The sequence below is a fragment of the Gobius niger genome (assembly GCF_951799975.1).
Source record: "Gobius niger genome assembly, chromosome: 16".
In the NCBI taxonomy this organism is placed as follows: Eukaryota; Metazoa; Chordata; class Actinopteri; order Gobiiformes; family Gobiidae; genus Gobius; species Gobius niger.
The window spans coordinates 15,831,509-15,848,910 of NC_136867.1; the positions used below are offsets into that span (position 1 = coordinate 15,831,509).

The 17,402-nt window shown below is 39.6% G+C and overlaps 3 protein-coding genes across 4 annotated transcripts; 1 reads left to right on the forward strand and 2 right to left on the reverse strand.

Moving 5' to 3' along the window:
• Positions 1-743: 743 nt before the first annotated feature.
• Positions 744-5,679, reverse strand: LOC306976145 (matrilin-3-like). Of its 2 annotated transcripts, XM_079574029.1 has the most exons (5): positions 5,439-5,679; positions 4,231-4,932; positions 3,371-3,490; positions 1,263-1,388; positions 744-933 (listed from the first exon to the last, which is right to left on the reverse strand). In XM_079574029.1, the coding sequence occupies exons 1-5, from the start codon at positions 5,671-5,673 to the stop codon at positions 797-799; spliced, it is 1,320 nt and encodes a 439-aa protein (XP_079430155.1). In that variant the 5' UTR covers positions 5,674-5,679; the 3' UTR covers positions 744-796. The 2 variants fall into 2 exon arrangements, with proteins under 2 accessions (XP_079430155.1, XP_079430156.1); XM_079574030.1 differs by lacking the exons at positions 744-933; positions 1,263-1,388 and having other exon boundaries at positions 3,320-3,490; positions 4,357-4,932.
• Positions 5,680-6,428: 749 nt separating this feature from the next.
• Positions 6,429-9,284, forward strand: LOC306976360 (G-protein coupled receptor family C group 6 member A-like; the record flags this gene model as incomplete). The annotated part of the gene is made up of 5 exons (XM_079574279.1): positions 6,429-6,695; positions 6,782-7,495; positions 7,572-7,714; positions 8,663-8,817; positions 8,920-9,284. 5 exons carry the CDS (start codon positions 6,429-6,431, stop codon positions 9,282-9,284), a joined length of 1,644 nt encoding a protein of 547 aa, XP_079430405.1.
• Positions 9,285-10,752: 1,468 nt separating this feature from the next.
• odc1 (ornithine decarboxylase 1) lies at positions 10,753-14,240 on the reverse strand. The gene is made up of 11 exons (XM_079574162.1): positions 14,081-14,240; positions 13,177-13,325; positions 12,935-13,053; positions 12,643-12,816; positions 12,391-12,563; positions 12,089-12,305; positions 11,929-12,012; positions 11,691-11,856; positions 11,497-11,612; positions 11,210-11,424; positions 10,753-11,135 (listed from the first exon to the last, which is right to left on the reverse strand). The coding sequence occupies exons 3-11, from the start codon at positions 13,028-13,030 to the stop codon at positions 11,000-11,002; spliced, it is 1,377 nt and encodes a 458-aa protein (XP_079430288.1). The 5' UTR covers positions 13,031-13,053; positions 13,177-13,325; positions 14,081-14,240; the 3' UTR covers positions 10,753-10,999.
• Positions 14,241-17,402: the final 3,162 nt, after the last annotated feature.

A 17,402-nucleotide genomic window follows, 5' to 3' on the forward strand; every position in this document is an offset into this window, starting at 1 on the left:
TATCCACTTGTGTAAAACTGTTGACATGCACAAGCATAGTACTTTCATAAAGATAAGCATAAGATTGTTGATTGTGGTGATTGAACCAGATTGAGAAAACAATCTTATTACACTCTAGCTTTGTATTGTACAAATGTTCACACAAAAATGCTGTACAATGTATTTGTAGATAAAAATATATATGAATATGCAATTTTAGCATGTTAAAGCATGGTAGAAGCTCATATTCATAAAATACAGTCTGCTGATCGGGGACAACAACAGCATATCACAAGATCCAGTAATGGTGATAATTGTTGAATAGTGTTCAATCTTAATACTGTGGCATATCTTCAATAAGGTTGACCTTGCTCGAGAGTTCATCAAGTAAGACATGAGTCAAGGGAAACATAATATTAGAGTCGATAATGAGAAATTCAAATGGCCGAGAGCTTTAAACCTGACCTCTGAGACTATAGAAAACAGAAAAGGATATTTTTTCGAGTCAAGTCTTGAATACTTGACTGCACTTTCTTCTGGAATACAATTTGCGCTTCACACATGCAGGCATCTTGGGTTATTTCACTTCTCATTTCCTCTGAAAGAATAAAAAGTAATATACACCGTTATTTTATGTTTTTAATCCACATGAAAATTTACATCTGATTCTATTTTAAAAAGCATAATCAAATATAATGGATTAAACACATTTCAGATTAGATACTTATTGGGTTTTGTTTTGATCTTGGATATTGTTAGTCTCTATGTGATGGTGAATATAACAGTTAGCCAGTATGTAAATACATCTACATATTGTTCAAGGAGACAAAGAGTCAATGGTAAATGACAGTGTGCTGTTTTTCTTTGGTATTAGAGGACAGTCATAGTTAAATATGTTATGAAACCGAACAGTAAAAACAGTATGCAGTTGATTTTGGGCTCCTCTCTGGCAGGCTGCAAAAGAGAGAAACACGTTAGCATTTATATCCATGTGTGCAAATGTCCATTGTCAGGATTTAACTGTCTCTCTGAGCAGTATAATAATAATCATTTTAACCAAACATCGTGTTCCCTAAGACAGCTTTTCTTTGAAGCCTAGGGTTTTAAATGCAAGTTACACAAGTCAAAGCCCATGCTTCACAATGAAAATCCGAGCATGTATGCATTACAAAGTCCACTGTTCTGAGGAGACTCAGTTACCTGTCCATGTCTGAGCTCACACACAATTGAACCTGAGAGGAGGCACATGGGAAGGACAGAATTCAAACACATTAAAGTCTTACGTGAACATGTTTTCTGGTCCACGTTTAACACATATCCCGGCTGACACTTGCATGTGTATGAGCTCTCATTGTTGACACAAATGTGCTGGCAGTCATGTCCCTTGGCACAAACATCTCCTAAGGAACCTGCACAGAGATAATATTACACTGTATTAGCAAATAATTGTAATGCAATGACAAGCAGGATTGGTTGATGGGTTTTTTCTTTCCTTTAAAAGGTGAGATCCAGACCCTTTTGACAAATACTATCAGTATTGACAAAGAGAATGACAATCCAGCCTCTGGGCATATTTACAGTCACTAAAGACATAATGTTAGTACTCATGACATACTTCCACACTACTTAAAGGTGACCTCCATCATCACACAGACTCAAACATAAGCCTCCAGAAAACAGACCTAATCTTAAATCTACAATTGCAGATAAGAATCTCCATTTCTAATGCAAAAATGTTGATCTTGACATTTGAATTATAGAAATCCTTACGTGAGCAAGTTTTCTTGTCTGGATTCAACACATATCCCACATGACATTTACATTTGTGTGAATGGTCAGTGCTTACACAGATGTGCTGGCATTCATGTCCCTGTGTACATGGATGAAAACCTGAAGAAACACAAGGCCAAGTGATAACAAGCATGTTGCTTAAAGACAGATTTGTTAGCTGCCCCTCTTTCTATTCAGTGCATTACCACTGCATCTTACGTGAGCATGTTTTCTGGTCACTATTCAACACATAGCCCCCACGACATTTGCAACTGTAAGAGGGGCCATTGCTCACACAGATATGCTGGCAGTCATGGGCTGAGTCACAGATATCTGAAACTGAGAGGACAACTCAAATATATAAATAAATCTATGTGTTTTGTTTTATCAGAGAAATCTTTTAGGACATACACAGTATGTTCTCACGGGAGCATGTTTTCTGGTCTGGATTTAAGACGTATCCAGTTTTGCACTTGCAAATGTAAGACTGATCTTTATTTTCACTGAAATGCTGACAACCATGCCCTGTATTTGCATCTGAAATACAGTTTACAATGGCTTATCGTATTTTCAACAAAAAATTATTCATAATAAATAAACCCCCGAAAAATTGTTAATCATATGATTTACCTTCAGTATAATTCACCATAGCTAGGATCTTACGTGAGCATGTTCTGTGATCTTTATTCAACACATATCCTTTGTGACACATGCAAATGAACGAGTTGTTTTTGGTTACACAAATGTGTTGGCATTTGTGTCCAAGGTTGCAAGCATCAGAACCTGCAAATAAATAATAGCTGAAATACAAAAGTAAATGTATAAAGAACCGTATGGGCCCTAAAACCATTAGGACCCATACGGTTGACAACATCATACAACAGTCACTCTTCATGAGAACATGTCTTATTTTCACAATTTAACACATATAATGCAGGACATTATATAGTATGTGCTTGTGTCCAGGAAAAACCTTCCAACCATGAAAACTGAATTAGAGTGCGTGTTGTTGTTATGCAACTGACCGATCAGAACCAAGAAAGTACAGAATCATAATTGGGTTCTTACTTGAGCATGTTTTCCCATCTGCGTTTAAAACAAATCCCTCTCGGCACTTGCAAATGTATGAATCATTTGATTTAATACAAATGTGCTGGCAATGCCCCAGATCACATGAATCCAAACCTGCAAAGGTCATTTAGATAAGTGCTTTTACTATATCTAAAAATTCTAACTAACATTTTTGCTTCATAATTGCTTACAGTTGTATGCATTATTTATGCATTACTTAATAAAATAATTGATAGAAATACATTTACTTGAATTGTGCAAACCCATATTCACAAGCGTGCATGTTTTCTGGTCTGCATTTAACACATATCCCTCTTGACACTGGCAGTAGTAAGAATTATCAATGCTGTTACAGATATGATCACAGTCATGGCCCAAGACACATAAATCCAATCCTGCAAGACAGTTAAATGAATCTGATGCTTTGTACAGTGCAACCTCAGAGTATTCATTAAAAGCACACATTATAAACATTTGAGAATTTCAATGTAATGTGTCTTTTTGAGAAGAAAACAAGAAAGCAAAATTGTAGAATAAAGAAGCTACTTACGCGAGCACGTTTTCTTGTCCAGGTTGAGGGCAAAGCCAGCACGACACTTGCAGGTGTATGAACTGCCATTGTTTACACAAATGTGCTGGCAATCATGACCTCGGCCACAAACATCCGAACCTGAAACACATGATCTAACGTTTGATTGGCTTAGAATTGGTCAAATCAGTTAGCCTTCATACATTTAACAATGATGTAAGTTAGTATGAGTAAATATTAGGAATCATATGAAGAAGCATGCAAATTAGCTTGCATATTATGCAGCATATGTTAATGATTTATAGTTTTAATCATAACTAAGATTAAGTCAAACACAAGAATGACATGGCTATTTTTCCAGACGACAGTCTCATGCAGTGCTGTCATCTCATCCTGGAAAAGTAGAGATAACACTTTTCACTCCAAGGCATCACACAGGGAGGAAAGGTCAGGGTCCAGGGACATTGTACAATAAACAACAAACTAATTGATGCATTTGTAGAGATTCTAAAAGAGATGTAGTATGAGGCCAATTGCACTTATCCTGACTAACAAAGAATTCACTTTAAGATCCTAAATTGAACAGCATAGGGAGCATGAAATGGCAAAAGTAAGTTTCCTCTGAGCTGACTATGTAAATTAAAAGCATATTGCGCCAGAGGCAGCTCAAAAAGCAATGCACTTTTTGTGACCACAAAGGCAGCATCATGTTTGGTACTACCATTTTAATGTGTCTGCATAGTTGGATTTGCTCAATGTTGGCAGATCAACTTCATACACTAATCTTGGTTAGTAGGACCATTTACATTAAAATGGAAAGTTCCTCTATGGTGCTGCCCTTTTGTACACAATGAAGCATGAATATTCAAACCATAACATACCCTTTTTTCGTTTATCACCTTTCTCCTTATTTTTTCCTTTCCCTTCTTTCCTGTTTTCAAGACCTAGGCCATACTCATCCGTCCCATCAATTATTGGAATATCAGCACTTCCTTCATCTTCCTTACCACACAAAGTTTCGCTAAATTTGGAAGTGAGCTTCTCTATGACCCCATATGTCTCCACGTAGAAGACATGTTCCTCCAGAGGGGGACTAGCCATGAGCCGCAGAGACATCAGGTCAGCTCTATCCACCCCAACTGCGTAGATCTCGATCCCAGACGCTCGAGCCATTGCAGACACCTCCTCCACGCTGTCCTGGGGCCGTCCGTCTGTCACAATGATGGCGACTTTGGCGACGTCCTTGGAGTTCAGTCGTGCTCCTGCCTCAATGGTGAAGGCCTGCTCCATAGCAGTCTTGATGGCCAGGCCCGTCATAGTGCCTGAGGCCAGGGGATCCACACGAGACAAAGCTTTTTTGAGGGCAGACTTGTCAGAATATGTTTTCAGCTGAAACTCAATCTTGACTGTGCTGGCGTAGTTGACTAGACCAACTCTAGTGGTGTCTGGACCGATCGCCATACTTTCAACCATGTCCTGAAGAAACTCTTTGGCTTTCTCAAACTCAGCAGGGCGCACACTTCGAGAGCTATCAATAATGAAGACCAGGTCGGTAGGGCGATTTCGGCAGTTGGCTTTTGAGACTGTAAAAGAAACATTAAGAAACAAGAATTACAAAATACAAAAAAGCCAAATGAAATACAGTGCTGTTCACCAAACATCTGGTGGCTATTGTTATCTTATTATTTGAGCGGGTGGCCTCATGATCGAAAAGTTGGCTGTTCGAATTCTGTCCCCCATAAGTGCACAATGCCGTTGTGCTCTTGGGCAAGACACACCTCACATTGCCTCCAGTATCTGCTTACATTGGTGTATGAATGAGAGTGTGAATGGATGAGTGGTTCCTTTGGGTGCCTAATGTAGATGGAAAAGCGCCATTTATCATTATTATTATTATCATTATTATGATTATGAGTATGATTATTATAGACTAGGGCATTATTATTAGACCCACGCTTCAATGAACAAACAGGACAGTAGACTGCCTCAAAAGGGGTGAACACAGAGCACAGTGAAAGGGTCTGAAGAATAGAGAGACATTGAGCAAATTGTCAATCAACAAAATAAAATGAAAGTGGAATAAACTTACCTTCGTTGGCGCTTCTGTCCAGTGTCACTTGGTTGCTGACCCCTGGTCGCGCACTCTGCTCCGTGCGTCTGGCCGTGCGCTCATCCACGTGGACCGGCCGTACATTTTCAGCAGGATCTGAGATTTGGGCTTCGAAGCGCTCACGTCTGTTTATAGGACTAATTGTATGGATTTGCCGCTGTCGAGGTCCTCTCTGTGCCACAGCTCCAAGTGTGTGTATTGTCAGGAAGCACATGAGACATTTAATTGTCGGTGCAGCCATGGCGAGTTTGATCAAGTCAATCAGCAACTGAGGCTTCTGCTTTTGCCATAACGTCAAAGCTGTGGCGCCCCTTTTTATACCAACGATGGAGTTTTCTGCCCACCAGCATCTTGCCCAATCCTGAGTGTTAAGAAGCGAGTGCGAAGGAGGGGTTTTAGCTCATGGTTTAGCTGCTACACAGTGTGCATGTTGGTCGACAAAAGAGCAAAATGTGTGCTGCTGAAGTCCGATGACCCCAGTTTATAACCATTTTAAAGTAAGAGGCCATATCATCGTGTTAGTGAGCCATTTCATTTGTTCATACTTGTTTGTTCGGTTGTGCCAAATGTGTATGATTTGAATATCCTATAGCTGAAGCCCTTTCATCAAATGCAAATGAATCTTCTATTTCCTTCTATGGTGTACTTTTATAGAGCTCTCTTTCTTCACAGAGCATGTGTGATCAGTGATTCCACAATGTTCTCATTTTACGGCTTTTGTTTCTATGTGTTAATTACAGAAGTTGGCTGTAATGGGTTGCACGACCAATCTGATGGAGACATCATTATTGGAGGTCTTTTTTCCATTCACTCTGGTAGCACCAGGACTGACCGTGGGACAGTATGTTGTAACAGGTACGTATAAGCAATTATATACATTAGGCTATAACCTATTTGACATATAGACAAACTCTGTTGAAATTGTTTCATTGTAGATTTAATGTGAGGAACTTCCTGAGATCTCGAGTGATGATATTTGCTATTGAAGAGATCAATCGTAGCGGAGATTTCCATAACCTCACTCTTGGGTATGACATCTATGACACCTGTGCTGATGTAAGTTTAGCTCTTCAAGCAACACTGCAGCTACTCAAAAACCAGTCAGACACTCAAAAGTGTTTGGTGTCTGAAAACAAAGAGTCTTTCCTCAGCAAAACCAAAGTGATCATTGGGGAATCTGCCTCAGAGGTGTCTATAGCTGTGGCCCGACTTACCGCGTTGGCATCACTTCCCCAGGTGTGTAATTTTTGTAATATTTCTTAACCAATCCTTTACCGAGAAAGAACAAGCTACTAAATATAATAATTCTGTTGTTTTCACAGATTAGTTATTCGTCAACTAGTGAGCAGCTGAGTAGGAGGTCCAAGTTCCCCACTTTTATGCGTACAATACCTAGTGATGAACACCAAACAAAAGCCATCGCTGAGCTGGTCACTACGTTTAATTGGGCATCTGTGGCCATTGTGGGCAGTGATGATGAATATGGAAAGTATGGAACTGATAGTCTCGTTCACCTTTTCACTGAAAAGGGCATCTGCATTGATTTTAATGAAATCCTTCCTGGAGACTTTAGTCGAAGCAATGACAGTAGCACACTTGATAACTTAGTAAACTTGATTCGATATTCTACAGCAGAGGCCATTATACTGTTCACCAAGCAGAGCAATGTGGAAATAATTTTGAATGAAGCAGCTAAGAACAACCTGTCCAGAACATGGATTGCAAGCGACTCATGGTCCACATCCTCAGCTCTCTTACAACTAAATAGCACTGTAGAGGTTTTTGGATTTATTTCAAAGGGGAAACCTGTCCCAGGGTTTAAAAAGTATGTCGAAAACATGACCAGTGTGTACAACACCACGTTAAAGACTTATGATGTCCCATGTCCAAACCAAAGCTGTCTGGTTCATAACATTGACCAACATGAATCGTTCAACATCTATTTAGCTGTAAAGGTCATAGCTGAGGGTCTGAGGCATTTGCTTAAGGGTGACAAGCAACACTGTGAGCGAAACTCCTCCTTCAAAGCATTAGAGGTAGATTCTAAAACAAAATATTTTGATAATTATTTTATTTGTAATTATTGAAGTTATAACTGAGTTTGTCTTACAGCTGTACGATGAAATGATGAAGGTCAACTTTAGTGTAGAGAACACTTCTATATCCTTTGACGACAATGGAGACCCCAGGTTGGGATATGATATCATGTACTGGAACATGTCTGGCCCCAGTAGAACAATTGAACCTGTTGGCGAGTACTGGCCTAATGGTAATCTAAGGATTTCAGAAGATCTTGTTGAACAGAAAAGCAGTGTGTTGGTGAGTTTGAGGTCATATCAAGCAAAAATAAATAAGAAATAAGAAATAAATTACTTTGCTCCTTTTTAATATTTATTTTAAGGTGACTGTTTACAACTGCCATAAAACATGTGATCCTGGATATGAGTTACAAAAAATGGAAAACAAAATGTGTTGCAGACAGTGTGTGAAATGCAACAAAGGATTCTTCTCTACACAAAAAGGTGAGTGTAGGATTACTTTAATCCAAGGCTATAAAATAGGCTACAACAAGTTTCTCGAAAAGGTCTTCTTACAGACTATAAACTTCGCATTTATGTTCATTGAGGATCTACTTTGACTGGCAGATATGGTTTCTCACGCCTGTCATACAAAATCTCATGTGCATAACATCACCTTGCTATATTGTACAATTTTGCATTTCATAGCAATTTTTTAAATTTGGCATGAATTCAATATTATATAAATTCTTCAACAGTATATAGTAGGCTATAATAATATGGTATGCATTTTTTTCTTAAATGTACGCATCCCTTTTAATATGTTACATGTTAATACTGTGCAAACATGAATGTGTTTTTTTTAGGAGAGGAATGTAAACCCTGTGGTAAAAACCAGTATTCATTGGACCAAAGCGACAGATGTCATAATAAAACAGGGCCTGTTCTGCACTGGGACGATCCCTTCATTATCGGTTTGTCTGTTCTAGAGGTCCTAGGCCTTATTATAGCTGTCACTTTTGGGGTGCTATTCATTATTCATTTCAGCACTCCCGTTGTCAAAGCCATTGGGGGTTATTTGTGCATCCTAGAGATATTCTCCTTAATGATTTGCTTGTGCATTTCTCTCACCATCCCTGGGGTTCCCAATGACAAAAAGTGTATGTTGCGCCTTCCTATATTCAGCCTAGCGTTTTGTCTCTGTTTGTCTTGTATATTGGCTAACTTGCTTCAAATATTAGTAGGTTTTAACTTTAACCAAAGGGTTGCATTTTGGCTTAAGAAACTCAACCAGCCACTAGCGGTAGTGGCTCTCGTCTTCGGGATCCAATTGATCCTATGTATTCTCTGGATATGCATCAAACCCACTACAACACACCATTATGAACACCAGGACAAACACGTTTATATCTGTGAACCGGGCACATATTATTTCCATATAGGGATGTTTGGCTATAATACGGTTGTTGGAATGGTCTGTTTCTTTTTTGCATATAAAGGAAGACAACTGCCAGACCTGTATAAAAATGCCAGCTCCATTGCCATGAGTATGCTGCTTTACCTGATTGTCTGGGCTCTTTTACTGCCTATATGTTTAAAAATGTTAGACAACTACACACGTGTGATTGAAGGAGCATGTATTGTCATATCAAGCTTTAGTGTTTTATGTTTCCACTTGGCTCCAAAGTGCTACATCTTGGTGTTCAAAAAAGACCTCAACAATGAAAGGGCCATCACAGAGTACATCAGGAAGCATTATGAGCAGAGAGGCATCCCAGTAGTGAGATCTGATGTGGCAACCTCTTAACACAATGACACTATAACAAGAGACCTAGCCCTGAACTGGGCCTTTTCATAGACAGACCAGTTTGAATGAATTAGTCAAATTTAAAATACTACAAATTATGTGGAGAGTGAAAAATAAGTTGGTGCCAATACATATCCAAAACAAATGTATGTTAATCACAGATAGTAACAACAGAAGAAAGGGCAATTTCTGGGTACCATATTCACACACTTCACAAAAACAAAAGGGGTTTCTTGTAAAAGGGATCAGTTTATGGAATTCTTTGGACATTGTTCAAAAATTATGCTCAATTCAATAAAATGTATAAAAAAATGTACTTGGAAAATACGAAGGCAACGAAACATAAGAACCAATGCTTGACAAATTTGAAACAGTCATTGATTTAGATGTAAAGTATTATTGTACCTTGATATAGGCTAAAACAAATCAAAAACGGGTGAGCCATCTGTTCAGAGCCAGCTCAGATTTTGGAAAAAAAAAAAAGTGGCATGAAATTTATAAGACAATGTCTTCCTCATGCTCCTATTCAGCATTGAATACTTTGCTGTTGCTGTTATTGTCTGTAATAACGCCATGGCTGAATGAAAAAATTTGAACTAAAAAAGTTTGTTAACTCTATGGAAGTGTGTGGCCTGCTTATTCTCTTTTGTGTGGGTGAAATGTATGCCTTTTGATTTGCATTATGAGCTTTGTCCACTAGAGGGAGCCAAATGGCTGTTTTTCTTAGTTTATATCACACAGGCCCGCAGCAAAGATGCCAAGCTCTGTAGTACACATTTGAGGGACGTTTAGTTCGGGCTGTAGCCATTTTCTGCTTAAATAGACCAAAACTGGCATTATCAAATGGTGTGTGTATACGCTATATTACCATGGCTCAACTCAAAGCAAAACTTATATTTCTTCAAGGTGAGGACTGAGACCCATGTGCGTTAAATATAGCATATTATTTTTTTCCCCAGTCTTGTGGACATTGTATACCCTCCAGATGGAGACTTTGTAAATGCATTGAAGATGTATATAACATAATTCTGGTGTTGTACATATTGTGAGGCAATAAAAAAAAAAGGGCTCTGCCTCTAGAGTTTTATTTTCATATAAAAAAAAAAATACAAAACATTTAACAAGTTTCCATAGGAAAGCAAAATTGATGTGCAATCCCGTCTCCTTTGTATCCATTTTTAACCATTGAACATCAGTCTCATGAACAACCATGGCGCCTTACACAAGTTATGAAAAAGGAGAGTTAGCATGTGCTTTGAGTCCCTGTGGTTTCTTCAGAAGGGTAAATACCTCATTTCTTCCCAGATGCACAAGCAACGTCTGCAAGTGACTGCACACCTTTATAAATATTTAATCATGCTGCATAGGCGTGGCAGCAACTCCACAGAATATGCATCCTGATAATACTAATAATAGTAATCAAAAGTTCAACCAAAAAGTTGGGTCATAATTACAAAAAAAAAAGAAAAGAAAAAAGTCTAGCAGCCACTAACTTTGTTATATCAAAGTTTGTAAATGCAGTTATTTTTCTACAGATGAATTACAATGCAGAGCACTTGCTTTGATACAAAAACTAACATGTATACAGAGCCACAGCTCAGAAACAATACCCAGCTCTTTTTCATACTGAACCAAATGTGTGCAACATGCTCCTCTCCTTTTAAGTCAAGTAACTGGCCATAATGTAAAAGAACTACATCCTCTAAAAGAAGCCTTTAAACCATATTGGTCTGGTATGGTTTGGTTGGCATCTCCACTCCACTTTCTCTGCCACAACACGCTGGCATTTCCTGCAGGAAAGACTCCTCTGTTGGAGCACGAAGGTCTGCAGATGAAAACTGGACACATTGCCTAAAAAGAATATAGACATTTGTTACAATACTCAAATTATACTTTTCACATACATATCCTAAAGCACTCCTTACCACGAGGGCCGTGAAATGACAAAATGGATGTCTGGTTTCTGGAAGCCGTTGAATGTGGAGGACGCAGCCACAGTGTAAGCACCCATGTTCTCAAACACCAGCCAGTCTCCCACCTGCATGTCTGGCAGAAAGCACTGCTCCACAATGCGGTCCAAACCATCACAAGTGGGGCCCCAGATGCTACAGGGGTACATGGGCTCATCTGGTTTTGGCTTCTGAAAGTGACAAAGACACAAATGATAAAAGCAAGTTTCAAGTAGTTTGGACAGAAACTCATGTAATTGTACCTTATGCAGTGATGGCAGACAATGAGCATGGTCATACAGAATACAGTTAAATGAACCATAAACACCATCATTGACATAATACATAATGCTCCTGTCTGTGGTCCCTTCATCCTCGTCTGTAAGAAGGAGCACAAGCTTTATCATGTTCATTTACTTAAAAAAGGAAAGTCTCTTAAAATAGGGAGAAGACTCACCATCAGATGCATTTTCATCATCATCCAGAATGACCTTCTTGGCAATAATATTCACAACCAGTGTGTAAGCAGATGCCACATAAAAGCGTCCAGGCTCAGCTATGATCTTCACCTTACTGTCAACAGGGAAATACTTGTCCAAAGCCGGGTTAATGACTGCTGTAATCTAAAAGGAGAAATATTTATTAAATCGTAAATGTATAATATATGGACACAATAACAGCAACGATAAACAAACCTCTTCAAATTTGAGATCTACATCATCGGAACCAGGAAAGCCACCTCCAATATCCAACAGGTTCATGTTGAAGCCAAGCTCATCCTAACAAAATTACAAACTGTTAACATGCGGTGATTGAAATGAGCAATATACTACATGTGAACATGTTTTTACTTACCCCCATATCAAAGACGCAGCGGGCATCACCAATAGCCTGACTATAGGTCAGTGGATCAGTGCAGCCACTTCCAACATGAAAACTAACACCAATGACATCCAGCCCCAGATCTTTAGCCTTTTCTAAAAGACCTCTACAAGCTTTGAGCTGTGCTCCAAACTTTATACTGAGGCGGCACACTGCCTTTGAGTCATCAGTGGCAATACGCAGCACAAGCCTGGGGAAAGACAAAGGTCAGAAATATTTACTTAGCATCTTGAAAAGAAGCCATAAATGACTGTTGTCTAAAATGTGTTGCTTACTTGGCATTGTCATGATAGCGAGCCACTTTCATGAGTTCCACCTCACTGTCAAACGTCATCATTTGGACCCCATGGGCAGAAGCATACTTGATCTGGGAAACCTGCTTGCAGGGGTTGGCATAAATGATTCTACTTGGATCCACTCCCAGAGACTGAACCAGCTGAATCTCCGTCTGAAAATAGGCAGGTTATATTTTAGTATAAGCAATAGACAGTACACTTTAAATTGTTTAAAGTGGTGAATGAACCAACCTTGCTTGCGCAGTCAAAGCCCGTTCCCAATGATGCAAGGGTTGTAACAACACTCCTACTGTCATTGCATTTGACAGCATAAAACGGAGCGACACGAGGCAGGGCTCTTGACCATCGAAGATGTTTTTTCAAGATGTCACCCAAGTCACAGACATAGAAGGCATCTCTGTCATCCTACAACAAAATACACGAGTAAAATTTAGGAGGAGGCAGTGGACACGTGCAGCATCAGTCACATAAACAAGGGCATCAACAGTGGCACCTCTAAACAGTGTCAGAGATACTGGCTTACCGTCATTGATGACTCATTGATTTTCTGCTCAACAACATCTTTGGCAGAAAATCCTTCCTCCAGGAATGCAAAATCTATTTCAGCAGCAGGGTTCATGGTCAATGTTTGAGATCAAAAAGCTGAAACAATAAGGCAATTGTGAGGTGCTGAGCAGACAACAAATGTGTTATACATGGGCTGGCAGGCTGGGACAGGACCATGAAATGTCTAATCTGAAACAAAGTGTCAATATTGGTACTTACAAGGATACAAAATCAACAGAATCTGTGATGATCGTTGCTCAGGTGCAGAGAAGCCAAGGGGGTTCACCAGTGAAGTTAAACCCTTTCAAATAAGCCTCCAGGCCAGGGCCTTCCAAGTAGCCAGTGTGTGATTTTCCAGTATGTTGATTCTGTAAAAGTACATACAAAGCATACTTCAGTGAGTGCGGATGCAGATGACTAGTCAACGTAATACTTGGCATAGAAATAAACGCCTGGTTTGAGCAATGGTTGTTTGTACTGAGCCAACGATAAGCCTAAAGAGTTTTAACTTCGTATTAAGAGCATTATAACGTGTCATGACAATTTGACACCATCTGTTACAGGAACACGTCGAGGCAAGAGTCCCGCCCCCTATGACCCAACCCAATTACAAACAAGGGTCGCCCTCTCTGTGCAGACAGGCACCGCCATACACCAATGGAGTCAAACAATGAGCGACGACGTCAGCGTGCGGTAACTGTGCCGGTTCCGGCCATGCGGCGATAATGACGACGAGAAATGATCTATCTTCTTTATCACACCATCCAATTTCCAAATTATCCAAAAGCACAAACATAAGCATCGGGTTACTTTAAATTATACGAAAATGCTAAAACAGGTACTACAAATCATACTGGCTAAGTTAGCGTTGAGCATGCTAGCAGCAACGCCACGCATTTCTACAAGGCTTGAATGAATGAATGAATGAATGAACGAACAAGTATAGGCTATTTTGTTGGAGTTTCGACTAAATCTTTTTCAAACAGTAACTTCAAAGTTAGGGCTTTAGCAATTATCCAAACTCGATTTGAAACGTCAAAGATAACTTGCTGAATCGTTAGCTTACACGTGATTTACGTTACATTATATCCAAATCGTTCTTCCAACAAAACGCTTCACTCACCTTAAAAAGCATTTACAAAGAGTCCATTAGATCCGAGTACTGGGGTAAAATACAGCAGTTTCCCGTTAGCGAAATCTGCAGGCGAACTTTCTCTCCGCGCCGTGTGACACTGGAGTGGAGGGAGACCGAGGACCCGGCAGTATTTATAAGGGGCCGTTCCCACAGCAACGCAGCCAGATCAAACCGGCCGCCCTTCTCCCCTCCCTCGCGCCAACCGGTTCATTCCTGTCCCGCATCCGCATGGCGCTCATCAGGAGTCAGGACCATTATCAGGACGTATACTTCAATGGTCAGGACACAGGACAGGGGGTGTCTGCTGTCCGGCCCGGGGAGAACAAAAGTAATGAAGTAAAGGAACCTGTTCAAACCGGTCTGTCCTTTTATTGTGGGAATACCTTTTGGCATCCCCCACTGTCTGGCAAACTTTGAAAGACCCAAGTGTTTCCTTGAGCGCATGGTTTCAAATGTCAAAAATCTGCTTTGTCTCCAAATGTGAACAAAGTAGCAGAACCTGCAGTTTAGCCGATAAAAAGCAAAAGATGAAGATACAAATTACATCACTGGCCCATCCACATTAAAACCATTATGAATTGAGTAATTAATTTAAAGTAATCTTTAATGCTTATAATTTCTATCTATCATAATCCTTATTTTCCTAGTCCTTGTCCAACAAGCCTCATTTTCACAGATGTTCCTTGCAGGCAGGAAGTGAGCTTCCCATTCACTTGCCACAGATGCTTATCATTATCATGCAAAATCACAAGACTGAAAAAAAAAATGGATTTAGGGAGAATTTATGATTGTCTCTTATTCAGTTTTTGAGCTAACTTTACTGTTTTTCAACCCATCAAAAGTTTGCCTTGGCACCATTTGTTGCACATGTAAACAAATGGATGCTTTTTGAGTTAAAGAATAAAACTTTAAATAACTTTAATAAAGGGATGGCTTGTTGTGTCTCTCCTCCTACTGCATGGTCAGAAGTCAAGGGATTTCACATTGTTGCAATTCCATAAAGACTTGGCTTCAGGGCATACAGACGCTTATCCTTACCGCATTAGATGACACCTCTTGAGGCTTTGTAGGTTGCTCTTTGTAATCTGGGCTGTCAGACTTCATCCAGGTGGTCAGAAAAAGTAGGACACATAAGGCAATTCAAATTACGGTGCATAACTTATTTCCGTATACAAATGTGTGGCTATTATCGGCACGATCTGAATTGGAAGAATAGAGATGAGATGTCTAGACTGCTTCATGAGGTATACTGACAATGGGGTGGCTTGTAATTAGGGTCTGGCAACCTACCGCAGCACCATGCACAAAGTAAGTAAATGAGAGGTTTAGCGTGGCATATGGAACAGTTGACTGGTATTTTTGGATGCGTGGATGCACACCACAGCATCTTAAACTCCAACATGTGCACTGACATCATGCTATGTGGGTTATACTATTAAAACAAGGATCCTAGATTTTCAAATGGAAAGATTTATGTAGGGAATAGTTTGAGAATATATGTTATTTTTATATTTGAATCATTTCAATTATCCCTTTTTTCTCTGGTTTTGACATGATTTGCACCCCGTTTAGACAAGTAGACAATTTTCTCCACTTTAAGTCCTAGTTTTGGTCCTGATTTGATCCTGATAGCAGGTCTGGTCAGGTCAAATGTTTTATTAGGAGGTACTTGATATGAAAAAAACAACAAAATAACCTCAGTACATATATAAGTAATTCTACATGTAATAGTATGTATTGTTGCATTTATAAAATCTATAGCAATAGAAATACCATGCAGCTGACCCATTTGCCACATGTTGACACTGACGCGATGAGAAGAGTTGTTTTATCTGTCCCTCTGCTGGCTCATCATTTCTGGTCTTCTTTCAAGGTTGAGTTCTCTGGTCAGTTCACCCGGTGGTGTGAAGGCTAAAAAAAAAAAAAAAACGTACTGATATTTTCACTGGAACATCTTTTGTGGCTCCAGGGACTGGCTCCAGCAGAACAAGCCACATCAGCACATTTTACACCGGCTTTGATCCTGTTGGAAGAAGAAGAGCCAATTCTAAAGACAGGTTAAATCACACAGACGTTTGGATCATTAGGGTGAAGAAGCAGAAGTATGGCACATATCCTCGAAAGTTAGCACACAATGTGCTTGTAAAACACTACAGCTAACACTCCTAAGCTGAAGTGTAGAAACAAAAAGTCTCCACTGTTGTTCAACTTCTAAATACCATCTCTGGTAGTGATCACCGGTGGACGGCCCGAGGTCCAAAGTAGGCCCTCAAGAGCTACAATCTGGCCTCTGCTTCACTCTTTGCTCATGCTTGGGGAAAAAAGAGCTGAATTAACTTTACATAATTTCCACACATATTACTGTAGTTAATTATAACAGGGAAATGAAAACGCTAATATTAAAAATGCCATCTGATACAACAAGGTATTCAAATAAACACGTTTTAAGTATGCCCTTAAAACCATAATCCACCTCTACTCGACCTACTCTTGGCTCACGACCCACTTGTTGACAACTCTCAACATCCTTTAGCCATTTCCGAACTAGACCAATATTCTGTCTGTGCTGTTGACACCTGTAAGACATAAACACAGACCTCTTAATGGGTTAAGTGGATTAAAGCGTAGAGCTCTGACTGACCCACAGTACTCGCTTTGCCTGGACGCATTCAATTAAAATAAACGTAAACAACTTGTCTTGGCTCCTACGGCCTCAGCTACTCGGCATCTCAGAGGAAGTCAGAAAAGTAAATGCCAAAGTATACAGAGACCATTCTGCTTATGGGCTTTTATGTATGTGGGAAATCCCTTTTTATTATTTCTTGAAGCTTATTGAATCCAATTATCAACAGGTTAAAATTAAAACCTTTTGTAATCATTTAGCTTTTTTTTTTTTCCATTAACCACTATTTAGTACAACGTGATGTACACAGATTAGAGTGTTAGACAGTTCAACTGAGTTTGTGTGTGAACTGCCATTAGCCGTTTAACCTGTATTAGACAAATGGACAAAGGCTCCAGGAGAGACATTAAAGGTAAACCCCTTTTTTTCAGGTTTTGGGTCACTTTGTTCCCTTAAAGGGACTATACAGAATTTAAAAATGTTAAAATTAAGTATTCTCCTCCCCCTACATGTTCCAGCAATGTCGTAATGTGTAGAATGAGCCCAGACCTATTCAGCACAACTGCCTCTAAAATCCTGCAGTCACTCAAAAAGGTGTTAATTCGGGTCCGAAGTGCCGTCATGCACGAGCTTAATATAGAAGGTGCAGTTACACATAAGATCTGAGGTGGCAGTAGTGAGTATAAA

What these genes read in the sequence shown, in the direction of transcription:
- odc1 (XM_079574162.1), bottom strand. Translation starts at nt 13,030, where the DNA reads ATGAACCCTGCTGCTGAAATAGATTTTGCATTCCTGGAGGAAGGATTT. An exon ending in TCAATGAGTCATCAATGACG is followed by an intron (nt 12,817 to 12,934) that starts GTAAGCCAGTAT and finishes ATTTTGTTGTAG; the next exon opens with GATGACAGAGATGCCTTCTA. An exon ending in TAGATCTCAAATTTGAAGAG is followed by an intron (nt 11,857 to 11,928) that starts GTTTGTTTATCG and finishes TTCTCCTTTTAG; the next exon opens with ATTACAGCAGTCATTAACCC.
- LOC306976145 (XM_079574029.1), bottom strand. Translation starts at nt 5,673, where the DNA reads ATGTGCTTCCTGACAATACACACACTTGGAGCTGTGGCACAGAGAGGA. An exon ending in GGACAGAAGCGCCAACGAAG is followed by an intron (nt 4,933 to 5,438) that starts GTAAGTTTATTC and finishes TTTCTTTTACAG; the next exon opens with TCTCAAAAGCCAACTGCCGA. An exon ending in GGACAAGAAAACGTGCTCGC is followed by an intron (nt 1,389 to 3,370) that starts GTAAGTAGCTTC and finishes ATCTCTGTGCAG; the next exon opens with GTTCCTTAGGAGATGTTTGT.